The 21,775-nt window shown below is 46.2% G+C and overlaps 2 protein-coding genes across 6 annotated transcripts in view; one reads left to right on the top strand and one right to left on the bottom strand.

Moving 5' to 3' along the window:
• The window catches only part of LOC143362947 (1-phosphatidylinositol 4,5-bisphosphate phosphodiesterase), an 18,959-nt gene extending 18,567 nt beyond the window's left edge, over nt 1-392 (bottom strand). For 2 of the 5 annotated variants that reach the window (XM_076803471.1, XM_076803472.1), the window contains exon 1: nt 67-392. The gene's annotated coding sequence lies outside the window, so the exon portion shown is untranslated. The remainder of the gene's footprint in view (nt 1-66) is intronic. The other 3 variants (XM_076803473.1, XM_076803476.1, XM_076803474.1) reach the window with 2 other exon arrangements.
• LOC143362999 (uncharacterized) overlaps nt 1-21,775 on the top strand; it is a 22,634-nt gene extending 859 nt beyond the window's left edge. The window contains exons 2-8 of the mRNA XM_076803574.1: nt 16,144-16,663; nt 16,915-17,261; nt 17,378-17,619; nt 17,971-18,509; nt 19,102-19,362; nt 19,672-19,820; nt 21,577-21,775. Coding sequence (XP_076659689.1) covers nt 16,144-16,663; nt 16,915-17,261; nt 17,378-17,619; nt 17,971-18,509; nt 19,102-19,362; nt 19,672-19,820; nt 21,577-21,603 — 2,085 coding nt within the window. The 3' untranslated portion in view covers nt 21,604-21,775. The remainder of the gene's footprint in view (nt 1-16,143; nt 16,664-16,914; nt 17,262-17,377; nt 17,620-17,970; nt 18,510-19,101; nt 19,363-19,671; nt 19,821-21,576) is intronic.

Raw genomic sequence — 21,775 nt, 5'->3', positions numbered from 1 at the left:
TCTGTTGCTCGGTGATTTCTGTAAAGTGTTCTTTCTTTTTTGTTTTTTGTTTGTTGTTCGCCTTACCGTGTGCGAAATGACCGGCTGAACGACGACGACGACGGTCGGGCCACGATCGGATCATATTCTCCTCCACGGTACCCTCTCGCACCCGCCTGCACGCTGGGAGCGCATACACGGGGCCAGCCGTTCAACCGTCCGCGTCCGGGGAAAATAAAGAAAAATAAAAAAAAACACGAACCCGCCGACCGAACAGTTGTGCGAGGAGCGCGCGTTTCCTCGTTGCAACACTGAACGCCTTTCAGGCGCGGCGGAAGAAACTGACGGTGCGGCACCGTCTGTTGACGGGCAAGCCACCAGCCTGGCTCGATACCGTCCTTTTCCCCTTGCGCGCATGTGCCGACTCGAGTCTAGTCTCCAGTCTTGCCGCTCTCTTTCGTTTCCACCGACGCTCGGTCGGCAACCATGCTTCCTTCCTGACAGACGGATCTAGATTCTCGTGACATCTTCTTTTAACAACAACCCTGCCGATACACACCTACCATGGTACACGGAATAGAAGAGAGTACGAATTGTTTGATCGAATGAAAGATGAAATGAAAAATGAAAAATGACAAATGACAAATGACAAATTTTTATTTCATTTGAAAGGGAACGGATGGTTTCGGCGATGACTCCCGAATGATTTCGACTGCGTTCGAAGCCAACAGAAACAGACTTCAATTTGCTTCGTTAGCCACGAAACGAATTCGGGAAAATTGTGTGTGAACAATTCTGTGCGAATAGTTCGAAATGATTTTAATCCGGAAAGAACTTTGTTCTTTTACTGTGTTCGATTAGAATTTGTTTGTACTAAGCTGGTCTGGAAAGCGTATTACAATTTCGGTGGAAAGTCATCGGAAACGGTAAATCTCGAGGAGATTCGGAGAGGAAACTACAAAGTATTATTTTCATATGTTTTCACACGAACCAGAGGGTGTATACGTACAACATTCGAGAAACAAATTTCTTTTAACTCGGGTCTGCCACGTAAAAACTCGAACTGCTGCGCAATTCGATCCGAAGAATTTCAGCTGCAGCAACGAATGGAACAGTTTTTTTAGCTGGAGTATCTGGGTCATAAATTTTTTACGGTGCCAACAATTTTATTGCATTTACTTTCCGAGTTTCGCGCGGCTTCTCAATATGTACATTTAATTTCAGCGTGTTGAGGAATTTCGTTACGACCAGATCAAAAATCGCATGCTTGTTTACGGGTACAATAACCAAACTACCGATCATTACAATTTCGATTTAGTTAATTAATACACCTCGAAATGAAGGAACGAAACGCATCGATGATCACAGGAGACTTCATAAATAACCATCGGGTATCTTGTTTGTACATACCACATGTTATGTTATATAAAACATGCAACATAAATTTATATGTAATGCGAATATGTACTGTGAGACAAGGTCGACTAAGAAAATAGACCGTTCCATGCAGTTGCTCGTATTTCGCATTTAAATAACATACAGCTGTGCTAGAAGTGTCCGAACACTTCCGTGTCTGGCTGCTTACAGTATCATTCCCCTTCGAGGTTACGAGAAACCAAAGTTATACCGAGACGAGTGGGAAGCTCGTTTCGGACTCTTGTCAGTATATTTAGATTCTTAGAGTGCACGTTAATTAGAGGCCAGAACAACTCAAAGGAATCGAATAACATCGACGTAGAATATTTAAACCTGTGCGGTAATACCCTTTCCAGAATTGGCAAAAAGCAGCGGCCCGCGAAATCAAGCCAGTTTTTTCTTTTATCCGATGGACGCGTGGTTTCGAATCCAGGCCACGGGTAATCAAAATCGAGACTTCTGTGTTGGTGTATATTTTCCTGTTGAATATTTTTCCGTGTCGTCGGACATATTGTCGCAGTAATTTCAAAGACGCTCGCTCGCGGATACAACGACTCGTCCACCACGAGCAAAACTGTCGAATTACCGGCTGCACCAAAGAACAACGATGTCGTTCGTGCGAAATGAATATTTACGACAAAGCAAGACACTCGAGACCGGCGAGACTGCGTTCGACGAATGTGTCTTCGTCGAACACGAAAATACGTCGGAACAAGTAGTCTAACGACGAAATTTCCGAAGGAATTTCAATAGAGAATCGAAGTCTGTATCAGACGATATAAATACCCTTCCGTGTGAATAGAGTAAAGTCGGTTTCCTATAGTTGCAGGCCGGTCGTATGTAAATAAACGTGCCACTCTGATCCGCGGACCCGGTAATAAAAATAAAATATGAACGTGACTATATTTGCGAGGCGGCTGGGGCAAAAGGTGAGATGCTTCTTCGTTAGTTTTTTACCCTTCCACTATTACAGCGAGTGATCCACGTGCACGTGCCTCTCGTCGGTAAGGACGAACTGTTGCACTGATTGTTGTATTTTTTACTTCTGTTACCAACAACGAAAGACACGTTTAGAAACGGGAAAACGCATAAACGCTTTCCAGGAAGATGCTTTCGTCGAACGACTAAATCCACAGAAAGTTTTTTTATTTAAGCTCAAATCGTACCCCCGATAGAGAATTTCAAAACGGTAGGACAAAGCAGTAGGTTTATAGAAAATGTTGCAAGTATTAATTATTTTGCTAATACATAATTGCTTATAGTACGCTAAATGTAAGACCTATTTCAGGGCTTAACAGAGCTGGAAACTTCGTCGCTAAACCTAGTTAACCTGACACACGACGTTGTCCTTAATCTTCGTTACCTAAGGGGACGACAAGTTAACTCTGCTACGAATTTCATCAACTTCGCAGCGTGATATGTCAGGACACGCTGCAGACGACGAGAGGTGCAAGAAAATTTACCGTTTATCAGCCGAGCATGCGAAGACCGGTGTCGATTACGTTCAGAAACGTTCCGCTGCGAAGTACCGAGGCGCTCTGTGAAAGTTCGCCTACGCGCGTATACCTCGTTTGTGGTCGTACGAAGTAGTTTCTGATCCGTGGTAATGTCACGCGAAGCAGTGGTTTAGGCTAGTTTCAATTCATGCCACAGACCACAGGAACGAAACGAAACGGGTTCTGCTCCCTGCTAAACTCGATGTAGACTCTGTTCCATGCTAAACTCGATGTAGGACAAGATGAGAACCCCGGGTGCGAGCACTCTCATTTCCTCTCTGGTATAATACGATGGCTCGACTTTTCGTCGTCGTAGAACCAAGGAAGAGAAACTGACATGGACACTCGAGGGTGTGATAAATTAGCCTTCCCCCGTCACTGTCGCGCCGAAGACTACAGGAGTGTCCTGCGGGCTTGTGTGCAGACAATTGGTAATTGTGAAACGAATGCAGTGCGATAGAGAAAGAGCTTGTTGGTATCGTCGTATATTAGTTACGAGTCGCAGGTCGGAGCTCTTGAAAGATAAACCACTGCCGGTGGCAAAGATTTTTCTCTCCCGGAAAGTACTCTCGGGTGCGGCATTCCCGACACCAAAGAGGCTTAAACGACAGAACGGGTCAGCGATGTTTTTATTTATTGTCCGGTCAAGTCGCTTGCTTCTGCTTGCACGTACTCGCTGCGTAATACATCTTTCCTTATAGACCGGATCACCGGATCGGATCGACGTCACCCCGTTCGAGACAAGCTCTGGACTGGTCCACGATGGAATGGTGAAACCCCAACAGAGGTCTGCTGCGGTTCGCAGTGAATGTTATGGACCGTTCCGAGGCGATACAAATTGGCAGCACCTTCACTTTCTCGGGCCCACAAGTTGCTCGATCGGGTTCGCTTTAAACGTCTCGTTTTCATTTATTGTTTCACATCGTATCCGCCATACAAGGTTCCCACTGGGAATCGTTGAACAGGGTGACTCAGCTGTAAGAGGCAACCTACGGCGAGGATTAAAATTGAACCAATGAAACCGTTTCACCAAAAAATCACATTATTTGTGCAATTATTAAGACAGAGCCCCAAAAATCCCAAGAAGCACACGCTTTTACATTTATTTTAGCTTGCGGAATGATTAATTTTCCAACTCTAGCACATTTGGTTTACTAGTTACAGAAAACAGTTGAAAATCAACTTGTTCGATCAATTTTTCTCCACGGTGAAAGAATCAGGTGAGTCACCCTGTACGCGACTATCTAACTCGGTTAGGTGGTCTGCTTAGGAGTTCCGGCGTCCAGGGTGATTAATCTGAATTGGCTGTCCAGAGGGAGGAAATTTCTGGCTGTAGGTGGCCACCGGTCGACGGAACACACTCCGAGGATGCACACGGTCGAGAAACTCGCGGTTCCCGAGTTCTCGTCGCGTGTGACGTTGCAAGGTCCGATTAGTCTGCTAATAAGGTCTCGGCTTTGCGTGCTTTGCCGCAAACAATTCCCAGCTTCGCCGAAAGGGGGCGGCATCCCGTTTAGTACGGTCCTCGGCGACGCGGCGGGCAAAACAGGAGAATTGGGATGGATAAGGAAATAGCTGAAAGAAGGAAGGAAGGAAGAGTTGCGGTCTCCGGACCTTGCTCTGCTCCTTTATTTTTTATTTTTTTTGTTTTGTTCTTTGTTTCTTTTAGGAGGAACTAACTCGGCAGACCGCAGGGGTGTAAACCCTCGTTTTGAATATGCACGACAGTTCCCTTTTTCGGTGCATTCGTAGGATTTGCTCTGTCGTACGTGCCGTCGCACAGCGCCGCGCGCCTGCTCCCTCTTTCCTCCGCTTCTCTTAACCCTCGTGCACCGCCGCGCCGTTCTACCCCGCTGCGAAATTAACTCGCATTCCGAGCTTCCTTTGATGTTGCCCGATGTATGTGTGTCCGTCCCCGTGTGTGCGTGCGTGCGTGCGTGCGGACGCGTGTGCGCGGGTTGACGATCGTCGGTCCTCGTGCTGCAGCTGCGCGAATGAGCATCGAATTCTGGATATGTGCACTCGCTTACAGAGATAACGATACATTCCTTGGCCCATTCCTGGACAGTAGATTACACGCGCTCCCGTATGTGAATTGACAACCGGCTAGACCATATTTCCCGCGTACAACAGCTCCTATTAGGATTGCATTACGCCTCTGTTATCACAGGCCCAAACGGATGACTAGGATTTAATCGATGGTTTATTTCAACGGGTTATCCTTTTTGGAAACGGTCGAGGTTTTAGTTCGAGAAAAATCGATATACGCATTTCAAAGGAATTTGCCTGAATCTGTTCTCATCGGAACTTATGACATGAGAACGTTTTCTTTTCGATATTCCACGGTCCATGCTCTTTCGATCCCTTGCGATATTTATTAGAATTTTCATATATTTGAATGTAATATTGGTGGTTGCAGGTTTCCTGTTTGTGGAAACAGGCAATTCGGTAGACGCGAGCCTAATATTTTGCAGCCTGAACGTGATCAACTCGCTCGATCTCGCATTCAGGATCTAATCCCGTTTCCACGGGATATATTTGGACGTGTATTGTGATTTGTAGCCTGGCGTTAACCCCATGACACGTGTCGTGGTGCGGTGTGCACGCGCTGTACACGTTGTGCATCGGACTTCGCGTGTAGCTACGTACGTTTCACGGATCGGGCGGATCGTAACCTGGAAGGGGACGATGCAATTTCATAATTGCTTTCCTTCCTTGATGGCTCAACCTCGAGCGGGGCCGAGTAACTCGCTCCTATCCGCGATACGAGCCACTGATTTACGGTATGTATGCAATTCCTGGCGAACCTTCTCAACTTCCGGCACGGTCATTCATCCTCGGATACTTTGTCGGAAGTGTTTCACGCGCGGATCGATCCTGCCCGTCAAGGACGAACCGCTCGATCGCGAATTATAGCCATAGATTTAGTCAGATCCATCGACATCGATCGAGTTTTATTTACCAGGCATCGAAAGTTTAACATTTGCATTCTAAACTCAGACCAAATTCCCTCGAATTCTAATTAATAGATACACGAAGACACGTTACGTTCATCTTGCAGGATTTACTCGGGAAATTAGTGCGCCATGGAATTATTATTTCGCAGCGAGGCGCGCTTACGTTGGCGCAAGTGATCGCGTACTCGTTTAATCACGGGATTTAGTGCATTAACAGGGTTGTTTCGTAATTGCCTTCCTTCCTTCCTCCGCGGCGTATCTCTGCGTGTAATTAACGGCATCTTCGACGTCTACCTTGCCGCACAAAGAGCTACGTGTTACACCACTTAACGCGTTCCGGTGCAATTCAGACCCGTTACCAATTTTCTGTCGCGTTCGACGTAACCGATAACTCGTGTATCTGGCCATATTAGCGGTAATCGAGTATCTTGCGTACTCCGTTTCTACCACGAATCTATCATGCGATTTGTCAGGGGATGGTTCTACGCGTAGGACTGAGTCGAAAAAAAAAGGAACAACATTTCTTTGTTTAAGGCCTCGTTTTCGAGAAAATCGAGTTTAAAGATCCGTCGGGTTCGCGTGCTTCGGTGTGTATGCAGGAAGTAGAATTGGTTGGTCATGATCAGACGCGTCAGACCATTTCTATTATTTGCTGTGCTAATTTATTTCGATTTTCTGCGATTTTCATTATACCGGATGCTTTTCGCAAGATCATGTACTCCGTTATTTTCTGGAGAAAATCTTAAAGTTTACTTTTTACATTGATACAATATGCTACCGGGCGAATCGAACAAATTCAATGATTGACTGCTCGAAGGGACAGCTCGATGGGAATTGTCGAATTATTTTAAATGTCATTTCTGCAAGTGTAATTTCTGCAGATAGAAGAGAACGCTGCAGCAGCAGCAGCGATGCAATAAAAAGAGCCAGCGTTCAGCGATTTTGCTGACATTGTCGTCAGCATTTCGCTGAATCATGTCTCCAGACAATTGAACCGTTCGTCGTAGAATCGTTTCAATTAGCCGGTTCGTTGGGGTTTCTTTAACGCGACTTTTGCCAATTTCAAAGGCAAATTGACCAATTGCCGGCGTTGTCTGCGCCGGCCACGGGCATTTTCGTATCGTTACGTGCATAGAACCGGTCGCGAATTTGATCTTGGATAAAGGCATATTGTTCGTCACCGAATACGAATGAACGAATCGAAGCCAATGCACGTTCGATTCTATTGTGCCGAATATTATATCACGCCCGGCTACGTTTCACGACAAATCTGTCGTATATATTACCATAGAGATTTCACCATGCATCAACTATTTTGTTGCGGTGTTCGGCGAATACTAACAAGAGATTAGATCGACCGTTTTATGCGCTGCTCGGCGCTACGAATTCGCAGCGTCTTTTCAAGCTCTCCGATACGTACCATCACCGACACAGGTGCCCTAGGCAGGGACAGATCGGTAAATGTGTTTCACGGGCAATTTTCGGATCATTCGTTGCCCCGTAAGCTTCATAATTTTTACATTCTTGAAAACTCCAGAGCATTCGACCGCCAAGGAATTCAATCAAACTATTATCAAACAGACATTCCATATTGCACGAAGACAGCGGAGGCTACGTAACCGGTAACCGTTTAAATGGAACATACACGTGGCGTGCAGAATTTTGCTCCCGAGAGACGGAGTTTAACGTAGTGACGGAGCAACGCGTCTCCGAGAGCAAATTCTCTTGTCGAATGGATCACGTGTCGCGACTGGCACGACCAGTCGTTTGACAAACAGACGTAACATTTCCCCGTGCATTGTCCAAATATTGCCGGATCCTCTCTGGCTTGGTCGTTTTTCTCCCCCGAGGTAACAAAAACTTCGCTGAAATTTCCTCGCAGCATTTTCATCCAGACGCAAAGAAACATCTCTTCCGAGTGAAGGATCAGGAGATAGCTTATTTCGAATTATTTTATTCGTTCGAATCGTGTTGTTGACTAAACTTCGGAAAAAATTCACGTAATAGCAGTTTTAAAAATAAATGTCGAACCGCGGCGTTCGCATTTGCAAAATAATATTCTTTCATGAAATTTATCATTCCCCACTGTGTCTTGCCATTTTTCGCGATCGATTATTCGTTGATTAAATCTGCTGCAATTATTTCGTCGGAAATTCATATCACCCAGCAAACTTGTCAACAGCTCGAACGAAGAAGAATGATTTCATTGAAATCGTTGCAAAATATTATTTTATTTCAATAACATATATATATATATATATATATATATGTGTGTGTGTGTGTATGTGTATATATATAAACTCGTATGAACATCGCACGGCCGATGTCGCTGAAATTTTTTTACCAAACGTCCCCAATTCTTTGCTTTTACGTGATATTTTCCCACAGAGATTTAGCAGATTATTGCAGCTTGCATGCGAAATAATCCTAAATACTATAAACTACTCTTACCGTGCAATATCCCGAAAGAAATAAAAAAAAATATATGCACACAACACTTGAAAGTCTTCCAGTAATGCTGCAAAGTAAATTATTTCAATTCCGATTCTCGCTCGGCCACGAGAAAAAACAAATATGTATGGAAAAATTATTTTGCGGATCGCAGTTGTAATCTCGTTTCGTTCGGTTCTATGTGACACAATGTAATGTCTCGAGCTGCGTGTCAAACACGAAAACACGCGTTTTACGATTCGATCGCTAATTCTTTCTCACCGTGTGACATTTTCAAGCATCTGAACATCTCGTCCACGCGGATGTTAACTTTACTGCGTTCGTTCCAGCTTTTACGCCAGGATCCCTCAGGTTCGTTAATTTCGCCGGGGCGCAACGACACTAAAGACTTCGAAACGTCATGAAACCAGGCGAACGCTCGGCGATACATATAAATACAGAGAATCGTAATCCGGCGTTATCAGCTTTCAAACTCGGCCCGATAGTAGGATAAAACTTTTACGGTTTTATTTATAACTCCGCTCCAGATCGCCATGCGTCTTTCGCATGTCGGCTTACGGCGCTGCTGCCGCCACTTTGTTTTTTCGCTTGCTATGCAACATTTTTGTTGTCGTTTCACGTATCGGCTCGGGAAGCGTCATTGATATCAGAGTCATTCTAGTGCCGTCCTGGACGCGTGACGTTTTATTTATCGCGAGGGAGGGACGTATCTCGGGCGTCTAATCGCTATCGCTGCGTGAAAAATGTGCGATCAAAGTACCGTCACTGTTTACCCGTGTTCTTTGATTTCACCTTCGCCCCAGCAGAAAATCGATTTCGATTGCATAAAACGATCCGTTGTTTGCTACAACCGTCTCGTTAACGGTCGATGGAGTCGTTCAAATCGGATTCCGTCTAACGAGATGAATATAGGTGAACTGGTGGCACGCGAACGGAGAAAGTCAGAAGATTGACAGCATCTCTGCCAACCTGTTATAAATAACGATTGGCGTCGAAGTTAAAAAGTACAGACTACTTGTGTATAGCCATTTTCGAGATAATTCATAGAAAATATTGTTTAAAATTAGCTTCGATCGAGAGACTGTTTCTGGAAGTACATTTCAAGTAAAACGCTTCAGCAGAGAGCGAGTTGTTGGGAGGAAAATCGAGAAAGACACGGCAAGCAGAGCTGTCTCCTTATTAACGCGAACCCTTTACTTCTGAGAATACTAAGAATAGCACCCCCTCTGATCAGGCTGCTCAAGGTTCTCGATCGCCGATAATTAAACGGTAGATTAGAAATGCTCCAACACCTAAAGGAACGATAGTTTGGTCTTCCTGCACGCGAGGAACGCGCTTGGTCGTGCGAATAAAAACGTTCTCTCGAATTGGCGAGAAGGAGTGTCCGGTCGTCGTCATTTTTCTCCATGTTCTAGGCGTCGCGTCGCGTCGCGTCGCGTCGGATGACTATTCGTCCCATCGTCGTTGGTAGGTAAGAGGCACGCGGATCCGAGCACATTCCTCGAGTCTCGAGCACATTTTCTCCTCTGTCGTGCACGAGAGGGCCAGCAACGACGCGTACAGTAAGGAAGGAATTAATTTGCTCGCGGGAGTGAGATATTTATCGTTTTTCTGATCAAGACGTTCTACCGGACTTTCAACGAACAGAATCCCGATCGTTCAAGTTCAGTCGACTCGCCAAACTAGCTAGGGCCGGTTGGGGTTCTACGCTCGTCGAGCTCATCGACGAAGCGGTTCACGAACCTAGCGATGGGAGTGATCCAATTCTTTCTCATAATTTTCAAGTAATTCGGTACACTAGAACCTCCTTTATCCGAACATCGTATGTACAAGAATTAACAGGTGTGAACCAATTACCGTTATCGCAGTAACGGTATTGAAAATTTCATCAGCTTCGTTCGAACACTGATAAATACAATCGGACTTTGCTATTAGGAATCCATACTAATTGCGAAGGATTATGCCCATCGCTACACGAACCGTCGCTCGGTGTCCCTCGTCAGGTTATTGAAAAGAAATGATAATAATTAGCATTGATTCTTGAAATCGGCTTCTTGCTCGGCCGGCCACGGTCAACTGATTAGTCGCTCAATGGAACAACTGTCCGTGAAATTGCTAATCTTCGCCGCTTTTACTCGCCGCCGGAACTAGTCTGATGAGATGATTAGCGATTCGACGATCGATCTCGGCCGAAGAATTGCTCGCATAGACGCGAGCCTGCTTCTGTATGCTGGGCCATTGAATCATGAATTTTACCACGTCGGCTACCAGATCGCCCGCGAATAATGGACATCGGATTTCGGATTGCTTCCTCGATTTTACGGCAACGAGGAACGTGCTTGGAAGAATTGTTTACAGATATCCAGTGAAATGTGTTTGTTATTTCCCGATGTTTTTGGTGCTCGCCGGTTAGGTTTATTCGTCGGATGTGATGGAACGGGTCGTTAATTAGAACGCACAACGCGTTGCGACAACAAAGGCCGCTTTCACGTCGTAACAACGGGCAATCCCGTTCGATGTAGAAAACGTCCAATTAGGCGGTCGGGCGGATCACAAATCGCGGTTTCGCGTGTCGATCCGATCATAAAATTTGCCATTCTTTTTTTCGCGCCATCGGCGACGCTCGCTCGGGACGCGTGCTCTCGTCTTATTTGGGGTGAAAGTTTAGGTGACCAGATCCACCTCTTTCTTTTCCATCACGGGTCCCCAGGCTCGGTAAAAAATATTCTAACCGCTGCATCCGCGGCTGATTCGATTACCGCTCAGTCGCAATTAGAGCTCGGATAAAGTAAAATTCTCGGAGCGATTCACACAGCTTACCACTGGTTCAAAGGAAAGGCACTGGCATTTCTCAGTAGGAAATTCCGTACGATGTGTTTGGTCGTTGCAAAACGTTTTTCAAATCGGCCCAAATCACCTGACATTTTTCGAGGAGTAAGAAGTCGAAAAATATTCGACATGTTTTTTAGCGGTCATCATTCGCATCCAGGGAGTCGAAAAAGTTGTTAAAGTTGCGGTTACAAACCATACCGGTCATTTATCAAAGAAACTATTAATCGTCGGAAGAAAGGTTATATACGCGACTCGAATGTTTTGATGTCCACTCGTGTGTGGACAGACGTTTCGCAAAAAAGTTTGTACGGAAAACGTGTCGTGGAGAGTTCTCAAAAACAATATATTTATTGGACATTTTCGGCGAGTAAGTAAATTCCAGTTAAGTCCAGTGATACTTGCCAACGGTACAATAAAACAGAACCGTAGCTTATGGACATTTTTGCTTTAACGTTGTCCAATTTTCCCCGGTAACTGGGCCATTTTTAATACGCCGCGCCGGCTCGCGTCGAATAACGGAAAGAATCCCCGTCAGTCATCGCGATTAAACTTTATGCTCCAGGCTCGGTTTAATTAATGTCACGTTTTTCGTACGGGGCGCGGAGGCCGGTTGCAAATTCATAAATAGACTGATAGGACGCTTCGCGATATCGCCGAATTCCGGCAATAACGAACGAATCGCGAAACTTCCAATGGACGTTCAAGAATTATGATTGTTGCGCAGTATGACGTGTCATAAAAACATTTACTGTTGAAAAACACGGACGTGCTGCGTTTTATGGAATCGTTGCGAGAAAATTAACTAGCTTTCGGTCACATAAAATTCTGGCGGCACATTGTTCATTCCGAACGCGATAAAACAATGGCAGAATATCGTTCCTCAACGTTTGAGAAATGGTCGGAAAGAGGAAATCTCCGTTCACAAAACCATTTGAAAACCAATCGCGAAAAGAATTATTTGCACTCCGTAGAATCGTTTGAATTGGAAAAATGTAGCAAAATAAAAACTTACTTTAGGTGTGTGCTCCATCGTTTTCAAATATGATAGAATAATGACAAATTCAATCGAGGGATGTGAAAGTAGAGAGTTTGAAATGAATTTGCAGCGTTAACAAAGATATTTATGTGCTTCGTGTCACGCCGTGGTGCAGCAAACAAATTTGTAATCGATGTGCTGTGGTTAAATGTTATGAAAGCTCGGAATCCGTCAGCAAACAAAGTTAATGAATCTTTTTGATCGTAACACAGCTTTGCCGTGTAAACGTTTCGATCCATTTTTCCGTTCGTTTTTTCAGTGATATTCCCCGGGCAAACACGACAGGAAGGGACTATCGAAGCTATTTGGAATTTCAAATTAATAAATTCGCAGATTCGACGAGATTCGAGGCCGGGATATAGGGATTGGGAAAAATTAATTAAACAAACACGGCTGCGTGAGAAAATCCGCCCCATTCGTCGCCATCCGCGGACACGCGGACTGGTCAATCAGTTTTGGTAACTAACTCGCTTTTTTCGTGATACCAGAAACAGTTTCGAATATCTAGCACATCTAGCGAGTTAAATCGATGGGTGCGCGAGAAATAAACATTTCGAATGATTCGGAACGTTATTCCCGCTGCAAGATTCACTCGTGTATCACAGATTAATATTAATAGTATTACTTTACAATACGCTTCGATTCTTCCACGTAAGTATTCGCGATTACCGAATTACTTGAATATCGTGAGAAATAATTGGACACACACACACACTCTCTCTCTCTCTCTCTCTCTCTCTCTCTCTCTCTCTCCCTCTCTCTCTCTCTTCGCTTCCATCGTTAGAGGAGAGTGGCGCTGCGCTGCGCTGTCTCCGTTTTCTAACAGGATTTTCAAGATGCGAGGGCTTTAATCACTATCGCAAACTAATAATTCATGCGTACCCACAGAACTATATACACAGGCTGTCAGCTCGTAAACAAACAATATGGAATCCCATTTTACATTCCAAACAGAGTCAGTGTGTATCGTTTGCTATTGTGCAAGCACAAGTTTCGCGTTTAAATTGATTATACAACGCTCTTGCCAGCTTACGCCCATGCGATGACTACGCGATGATTACATGCTTCTTTATTTATTAGATACCGCACGCGTTACTGGGTATGACGGATGTAAGAAAATTGATAAAATGTCTATTTTAAACATACATATATAGATCGAGGAAGAACTTGCAGCACTAAAATGAAGAAACTTTGCCAAGTTTCAAGTAAAAAGACAAACTCCCGTAGAAACTTTGCAGTGAATCAAACAAGACTTTGGACTTTAATAATGGACAAATCAGGTCGCAAGTTAAAATAAGAAACCCGCGGAATGATTGATGGAGTATGTTCTTCTATCAGCTGGTTAATTAATACGCAACACCAACGGAGTATATTATCAGAGCTCGCACCAGCGAGCGACAGAGCAAAGAAAAATGGCCCGAAGATTTTCGACACAGCAAGATCGATCGAACGAACGGCCTGAAGCAATATTTGCTAATTACAGCGGGAGCGTGGCTGTCGAAGATAAGAGAAATTGTTTTCTACGAGACTATGCGTATATAGCTTCATGCATCGACTAAACTGCTGATAAATCCGGCGAGCTCGTATTCTCAACTTTAGCATTCATGGAATGCATCGAATTCTGCGCCATTTATCTTGCGCGAATCACGGTGCACATTGCGGATGGGGTGGCAGAATCCCCCACCCCGATTTTTCACAAAAGGGGAGAGGGGCCTTCTGTATCACGGTATTCGACCGATTCGCAGTAATCTCTTGACGAATCGTTCTCGTTCAAGAGATATATAATATATCTGCTGGGGTGACAAATATTTGAAGGGCCGGAACGATCCGGGCGCGACGAGAACTTTCTTAAACGGCCCGGCATTCTTGGCATCGCGGCCGACTTCGGCTCGAAAATTACAGTTACGTCATAATAAAGTATCGCCCCGGGTGGGTGAGAGCGTATTGTAACGGAAAGCCAGTTCACCGGTAAAGCGAATAAAGCGTTGCTACATAGTTGATCGCGCTGATATTGGATTGCGTGCAGACCTCTCTACCTGTAAAATCCTCAATTTAACTTGTAATGAGCCGAACACCGCCGTTCAATAATTACCGTAGAACGCAATTCCCCGGGGAATCGAAAACTTCTCCGGACCGATTATGAAAGCTGTTGAACCGCAGGAACGGGGCCCCTACTAATTCATTTTCCCGACTTCCAGATTATTTTCTGTAATGCCGCATTAACACGAAACGGAACGGTTTTGTTGGTTTAATACTGGTTGGCGTTCGATGGATCTGCGTTTCGACGAAGCCTCGTTACACGGCCTGCGCGAGCAATCAAGTAAAATGGCGTAATTTCATTGGGCAGGTTGCACCGGCGCGGAGCGGAGCGGCGCGGCGCCAAAGCCGAAACAAATTATATTCATTAGTCCCCGACGAACAAAGTTCCCGTCTTCTCTGCAGTCAAACTTTCCGTCGACTGTGTTCCGGCCGTTTTGCTCGCCGGCACGGTGAGATTCCATTTGTCAATCGCGCGAAAAGTATACATACATGCGTATATCGGCCGATCGGGCTTCTCCAGGAAATGCAACGTCGACCGTCTGTAACGCTGCCGACGTACAATTTTTATTACGCTTCCTAGTGCCTCCTTAAAAGTCGACGAGCGTGCACCGGCGCGGCCATCGTGGTTCCTGCAGCAAGTCTTAAGGCGCTCCTATATATCACCTGCTCGTGAACACTGCCGTCCTAATGCGTTTATCGAAGATCGATTCTCCCGAGGGAGAAATTTGAAAAATTTCATTCGTCGGAGCTTCAGTTTCTACTCGAATACCGGACTGGAAACGATTCATTTTTTCGTTTCTTTCCGGAAACCTCTTCCTTCAGATTTTTCCCAATAATTCTTTTACCGTTCCTCCAAATTTAATTTCTTTCGACACGATGTTGGCTAATCGAACAATTATATTTGGTAAAGCTAAACACATACAGTTTTATTTTTACTCGTGCAGCGATGTGTTTCGCGAGCGGTACACCCACCCTCTTCTACGAATTCTCGATAGATCGACGACTCCTAGAGCCGTGTCACGGTCGGGTAGCGTTTCAATTTCTCATGGTCGTTTCAAATCAAATAAGAAACAAGCCGCCGGTGATTCACGAGATGCGTCAGATTCCGGCGAGTTTAGTCGAATCAAGATCAAAGTTTTTGCCCAGGGCCGTCCACCGATTCATTAACTTTCTTGACGTATCTCCCGGTTCTGCGGCATTCGGCGAGACTCTCCATTAATCACTCGCGTTGCATGTAATCATTTCGACGTTTGAAAATGGATCCGGAGTGTTTACTCAAGTAATTACTATTCGTCTTCGTTAAGGGCGAAGAAGCGAAAAGGTGGCGACAGAAATACAAATATAACGTACAAGTTCTTGCATCGTTGTGATACGTGGAATCGGTAAATTCCGAGAAAGTCAAGTAGAAAAAATGACGTATAAGCATAAAATATTCCCCGACGTTGAGGAGACCGTGTTTCTAACCAGGAACCGTTCGAGTCCGTCGTGAACTTGGCAATGAACGTTTCATAGACGGAGAAAGGTGTGGATATACGTGATTTACCGGATCCAGTCTGGCGTACTTGAACTGGAAGACGCATAACTAGGGAAAGAGAGTGAGCGCGTACTGGCAGAGTTGTGGTTTTTCTCGCGGCACGTAGCTATATAAGAAAGTTGACGTCTCTGATCGACAACAGACGATCTTTACGAGTGGTTGTTCCGTTGATTCGATTCGGCTGCTCCGCTTATCCTTAGACCTCGAGCTGATTCCTAAGCGCACGGTGTTAATCTCCGAACCGTTTAAATGAAGAAGCTGGTGAGTCGTTATTAGGAGTCGTTACCCTCGAGGAGCGTTATCAGTGACAGTGATCGAATACAAAGTTGTTGTTCGTTCGGTGCTGGCTTCAGTGATGTTACCAGTGACGAATTAATACGCTCAAACAATTTCTTCTTTCAGGGGATAATCGTCCTAATGGCGACGGTCGCGGCTGCAGGCTACAGAGACGGCAGGTTGTCGCCGTTGGAAGACTTTCCACCTTACCAAGGGATTCGGCAGCATCCTCCTTTCCACGAGCAGCACCAGCCATTCCGAGAGCCACCGTTCAAGTCGCAACAGTACCAATCGTACCGACAACGGCCCTATCGACAGGACTCGTCGTCCTACCACGAGCAAGTACCATTCAGGGATTATCTATCCAAGACTAGGTCATTTTATGCGGACAGCTCGTCCTTCAAAGACGCCTCGGACTCGAAGAGTCAGCCTTCCTTCTTCGTCGACGGATCGCCTTTTTCCAGCCAACAGTACAGCCGAGATCAAACGCAATTTAGAAGCGAGCCGCAGGACGAGCCTGTGAGCAGTCAGTATTCTTATCGCCAGGGGCCTTTCGCGAACGACTTCCGGTTCTCTGATCTGTACAAGGAGCAGGATCGTCAACCTACGCAGTCGTTCGTCAGAGACTCGGAGTACCTGAAGCACGGTAAGTCGGGGCAGCCAGCTTTTGTTGTTTGTCGAGTGGCGAGACGCGAGACTCCATTTAACGGGAAGCATCGTCGGTAGAAGGCTCGATTTATCTCGATTTATCTGCCTGGCTGTTACGCAAACTGCCCGAGGCATTTAAGAATCTACTCGTATCTGGACGTGTCCAAGTTCCTAACCGGAGGAACAACGAAATTCAGCTTTTGGTGGCTGGGAGAAAAGCGTAAACGTGAAAAGATCGTTACTGTTCAGGAAACCATGGTCTCGGTTACGTGTCGGTGCCGCCGGTTTCGCCGTACGAGAATGCTCTTCCATCGAACGAGGTAACATCCACCACGATCGCACCGACCACCGTTGCGACAACCGACCAGAAGCCATCGCAACTGTCCACCGTCTCCGGGAATGCTCAGGCTATCGCCCAACTTCATACGTCTGCAACTTCCGCGGCGAATATGGTCCCGAACACCGCGACAATGTCAAGCGTGAAATTCGATACGGTGAGCGAATCACGCCCTCCTCCTGCAGCTCGTCATTCGTTGCAGGGGACTCCACAGTGTTCCACAGTGTTGCGGGAATTCTTGCGGGAGTCGACAGAAAATTAATAACTCGTACACCAACCCGTTCCTCGACGACCGAACCGAATTAGAGAAAATTGGTCCGGCGCGTGGTTTCGTGAATTTCTGAGGCCGAATCTAGGCCGTAATCCCTATACAAGTTCCGAACCGGACCCATTCGGGCGCACCGACACTCCCGCATCCTAAAAGGTCGCAAAATAAAAGTTGATAATTGCTTTCAGCTGGCTGACGGCACGGCCAGCACCACCTCCGCACCAACCATCTCCACGGCAGCAGGCGTATCGGTCACTCCGAAGCAATCTTCGAACTTGGCTCATCCACCGACAGTGGCCAGCTTACCTGTCCTACCCACGGAATCTCCAATCATGTCCTTCGGCAGACAGTACGTAATGGCACTGTCCGAATTGATTACCTGCTTCACCGGACTCTCGACCTTTTCTCTACCGGAGCGGCTGTCCATTCTTGAAATGTATTTCTCTTACCCGTTATTTGCTATTTAAGATCTGATTCACAGCCATTCTCGCGGTGACATTTCCGTGATCTAAACGGTAAAACATTCATTGGAAACCTTGTGTGTTCCGTTCCTGACGTTCGGCTGGCTTAAACGTTAGTACGTCCTGCACAATTCGATTTGCTTCGTTTGCTTCGCGCGCGAACAGCCCGAAATACTCGCCGTTTTTCAAAGCGTTTCTTACGCCAAGTCTCACAGCACTGACTCTTCCTCCGTTCGCAGCACGATACCCCCGGCCGAATATCAATCGGCAAAGTACACGATTCCTGGGTCCTATTATGTGACCAGCGGGACGAAGAACAAGCTGCAACAATCGCTGATCAGCTACCTACTGTCGCAGCAGGGAAAGACAACGCTGAAGAGCAGCAGCGAGAACTCGCTGGGGAATTACGCGCCTTTGCAAAGCGCGATCAACGGTAATCCGCAGAAGAACCAGAACCCGATGTTCAACTATGTGCTACCGGACGAGTCGAAGCACGCGTTAAAGGACAACTTGCAGAGCTCTCTGCTGAACTATCTGTTGCAACAGGAGTCGAACCGTGACCTACCGGTTCAGCAATCTTCGTTGCCGGAAACGGTGAATTACATGCCGGTGACCAACGCGCTGGAGAGACCGAAGCTATCGTTGCCCAGCATCCCGTTGGCGACATTGTCAGCGGTTTCCCGGCCGTTTCAGACCATAAACTATGTTCCCGCGACCATGCCCAGGGTCTCCAGCTTCGTGGCTCAAGACTCGCCGACGTCGTCCACTCTGCCCTTAGGTATGGCTCGTTTGATTGAAAACAACAAAAAAAAAAAAAAAAAAAGAAAGAAAAAGTAGACGTAATCTCGCCGACGAATTTTTCAAACGCAGAAAATTATACATTGTCGCTAAGAAATTGAAGGATAGCACGCGCGTGCTATCTTTTTGACTGAAAGTGTAAATATCCGGCTTGTCCCGGAATTGAGAGGATCGTCGAGAAAAATTTAATCCTTCGTCCGCCCTCATTTCCGGGCTCATACCGCGAACCATGTCGCATCGCCGCGCCGCGTCGCGACGCGCCGTCGAGTTTATCGGCAGTCTCGTCCGTCCTGTTTCCGGCTCCGATCAGTTATAATTTTCCAAATTCGATCGGGCGGCTCCAATTCCGATGGACTTTCCTTCGCCGAACGCTGACCGTAAACGACATACATACGTACGCCGCTCTGCGTCTTCGCGTTGTAATCCTCCAAGTTTGATGCTTCGAAACGTTCAAATTTATCGATTCTGAAATTCAAAGATTCCTCGAGCTTAAAATTGTCATTCTGTCGAGCTTTTCGAGCCCCGAACGCTCGAACGTTCGAGCATTGAAACAGTGAACTTTCCAACCGCAGCTTCATCTCTCGGCGTTTTCGCTACGGGTACAACGTTGCCGTCGAACTTGGCGACGAGTCTCCCGGAAAGTCAGTCCACGAGTATATTCAACAGTTACCCAGCAGGGCTGAGCAACGGCATATCTGCGGGCATACCTGCTAGTATGTCAGCGGCCCTGCCCGCCAGCGTGCCCACTTTGAACTTTGGCCAGAATTTCCAACATGTAGGCCACCTGCGTCAATTTGGAGCGGCAAGTAGTCAGCCGCTCTCCTACTCTACAGGTAATATCGATTAATTCAAGTAGAAACGCGTTACCGTCGCCGTCTACGGTGTACACGTTTCCATACGCGTTGCATACGATGTGGACCAAAATTATGGTAATACTAGAGAGACTAGTGGAGATTTTGACGTTTTACAAGTCAAGTGGTCAAACGTTTGTTCGAAAATGTAAAATCTGACTGCGATAGTAACGCGTTTTTCCATCGTTTGCGGCCTGGACTGGCCTGGACTGGCAACGGGTGGTGCCCAGGATCGTTCACCATTCGTCTGGAGCGTGTAACCCGTGTGTAACGCGCCTTGGTTCTGTGCAGGATTGCAGCTGCAGCTTGGCGGCTACGGCGGGATAGATTACGCCTTACGGTCGAGTAATCCTGCCTCACGGCCGCTCGAGCTCGGAATCGCGAAGGTGGGTTTAAGTTTGCCGGAATTACCGCGACACCAGCTTCCCACGTTCTCCAAGGTAAATTTTCAACGTGTAATTGCGCCTCTATGCTTTCCTGCCCGCTGTTGCGCAGCTGTTACCGTTTAAGCTTTATGGGTTCAGCAATTACCTCCCGGAAGAAACGTACCGAATGTTTCGACAACATTATCGTCGGATTTCTCAACGATTCGCTAACGCGCTGCTACTGACACGAGAAGACACTTTTATGCTCGGTTCTTTCCAATATTTTCCAATCCGATATCAGGACCAATTTCGTAACTATGTGCACAAGACCGATGCTGCTTCAGACCGATTTATGAGTTCGTTCAATGAATTTTAAGATACTTCTTGTAGATACAAGAGAGTGTTCGGAACCTGTTTCTACTAACTGAAACAAATGATTTTCATTTTGCGCAAAAATCCGCTCTCTCTCTCTCTCTCTCTCTCTCTCTCTCTCTCTCTCTCTCTCTCTCTCTCTCGTACAGTACAAAGTAAGAGATTCCACTTCTGTGTGTTGCGCAGAGTTGAATCAAGTAAGACGTTTCGTTTCCTCTTTCAGCCGGTCGCGAATAACAGCGGCAGCAAATTTTCCAATTTCCTCGAAAATTTATGGGCTTCCGGGTGCACGTGCTTCCCGGTCTGTATTGTCTTATGCATCGCGACGGTTTGAAAGTCGAGAAAGTTCGTCGGGTATCAGAATGTCGTTTCATACATACCGGTTCAATGGGTGGCTTTCGGCTGGAAGTTGCGTCGCCCTCCCTGGGAAACACAAATACTCACATGGTCGAAAGTTTGTTGTTCGGGGCTCTGTTCGAGCGTGGCCCGCAGGAATTTTAAACGATACATCGATCGGAAGATTTCCATAGTTTCATGGCGCGCCCTCGCTGTTTCGGCCACAGAACTTTTCCGTTACAGCGGCCCGTACGATCGCGTTCCACCAATACCTGAAATATCGTCGGCGAAAAGTTCCACGACTTTGTCGGTCGTGCGCCTGTTGGTCGTTGACGCGCTCGAATCGGTCAATATTATAAATTCCCGATCGCACTCTGCAAAAAACGACCAACGGACGGATGTTTTCTGTAATTTCGAGCACCGTGGCAACATCGACGGGCTGTCGTTCGTCGCGTTTAATTGTTCGAAAGTATGCATTTACATGCAATTCGGCCGCGCGATGTTTCGAAATGGTTTCGCGGAATAGTTAATCGGTCGAAAATTTGAAATGAGAAAAGGTAACTGGGTCGTTAACTTCCTCCAGACGCAACGATCAAACGCTCCTGTAATTAACCGATGTTTCGACTTCCGTTATCTTGTCTTTCGAACGAAATTACCTACATAGTTGATAAGCTGTTCCTCGGAAAACCTGGTTGCTTGCTCTACTCTTAGGGTATTGATGCGCGAATAAGAAGGTGAACTCCGAAGGATGTGGCGAGCCTTCAACTTCCTGCAAGTTTCTTATTTGCATTAATTATGTCCCGAGGAGTTCGTGTTTGCGTACCGTCTCGTCGGCGAAAACTCGACTTGACGCCGACGCGACGGAACGAGTGCGTTATTTGCGACGTGCCTTCGCCGAAGAAACGTTTCATTATCAGAGGCTTCGTTAATCGATTTTTCGCGTGCTCTCCTCCCGCGAAACAAAAGGTCCGCGAGAACCGATCTCGAGCGAAGAAACTGTAATATACGGGTGGAACGCATCGTTTATACAAATTCTATTATCTCTTGATAATCTTGAATCGAAAGTTTAGTTATCAAACGAATAATTACAAATTTAAAGATTCTTGCAACTTTCCTGTTGCAGATGAGTCTGGAGCATCCTGTGTGGTAGAACGATGATCGCGGACGACCTCAAAAACCACAGAATATCTTTAACAAACTTCCAAAGTCGAGGATGTAGGTTAATGTTGCAGAGTTTATAGCTTCGTCGTAAGTGTTATTACATGTATATTAATTATAAGCGTGCGTATAATTTAATTTCTTACGGAATAGAAATAAAGTGT

Source organism: Halictus rubicundus, chromosome 18 (assembly GCF_050948215.1).
Source record: "Halictus rubicundus isolate RS-2024b chromosome 18, iyHalRubi1_principal, whole genome shotgun sequence".
In the NCBI taxonomy this organism is placed as follows: Eukaryota; Metazoa; Arthropoda; class Insecta; order Hymenoptera; family Halictidae; genus Halictus; species Halictus rubicundus.
Note: the sequence above shows the minus strand (reverse complement) of the source record. Positions and strands in the feature narration are given on the sequence as shown.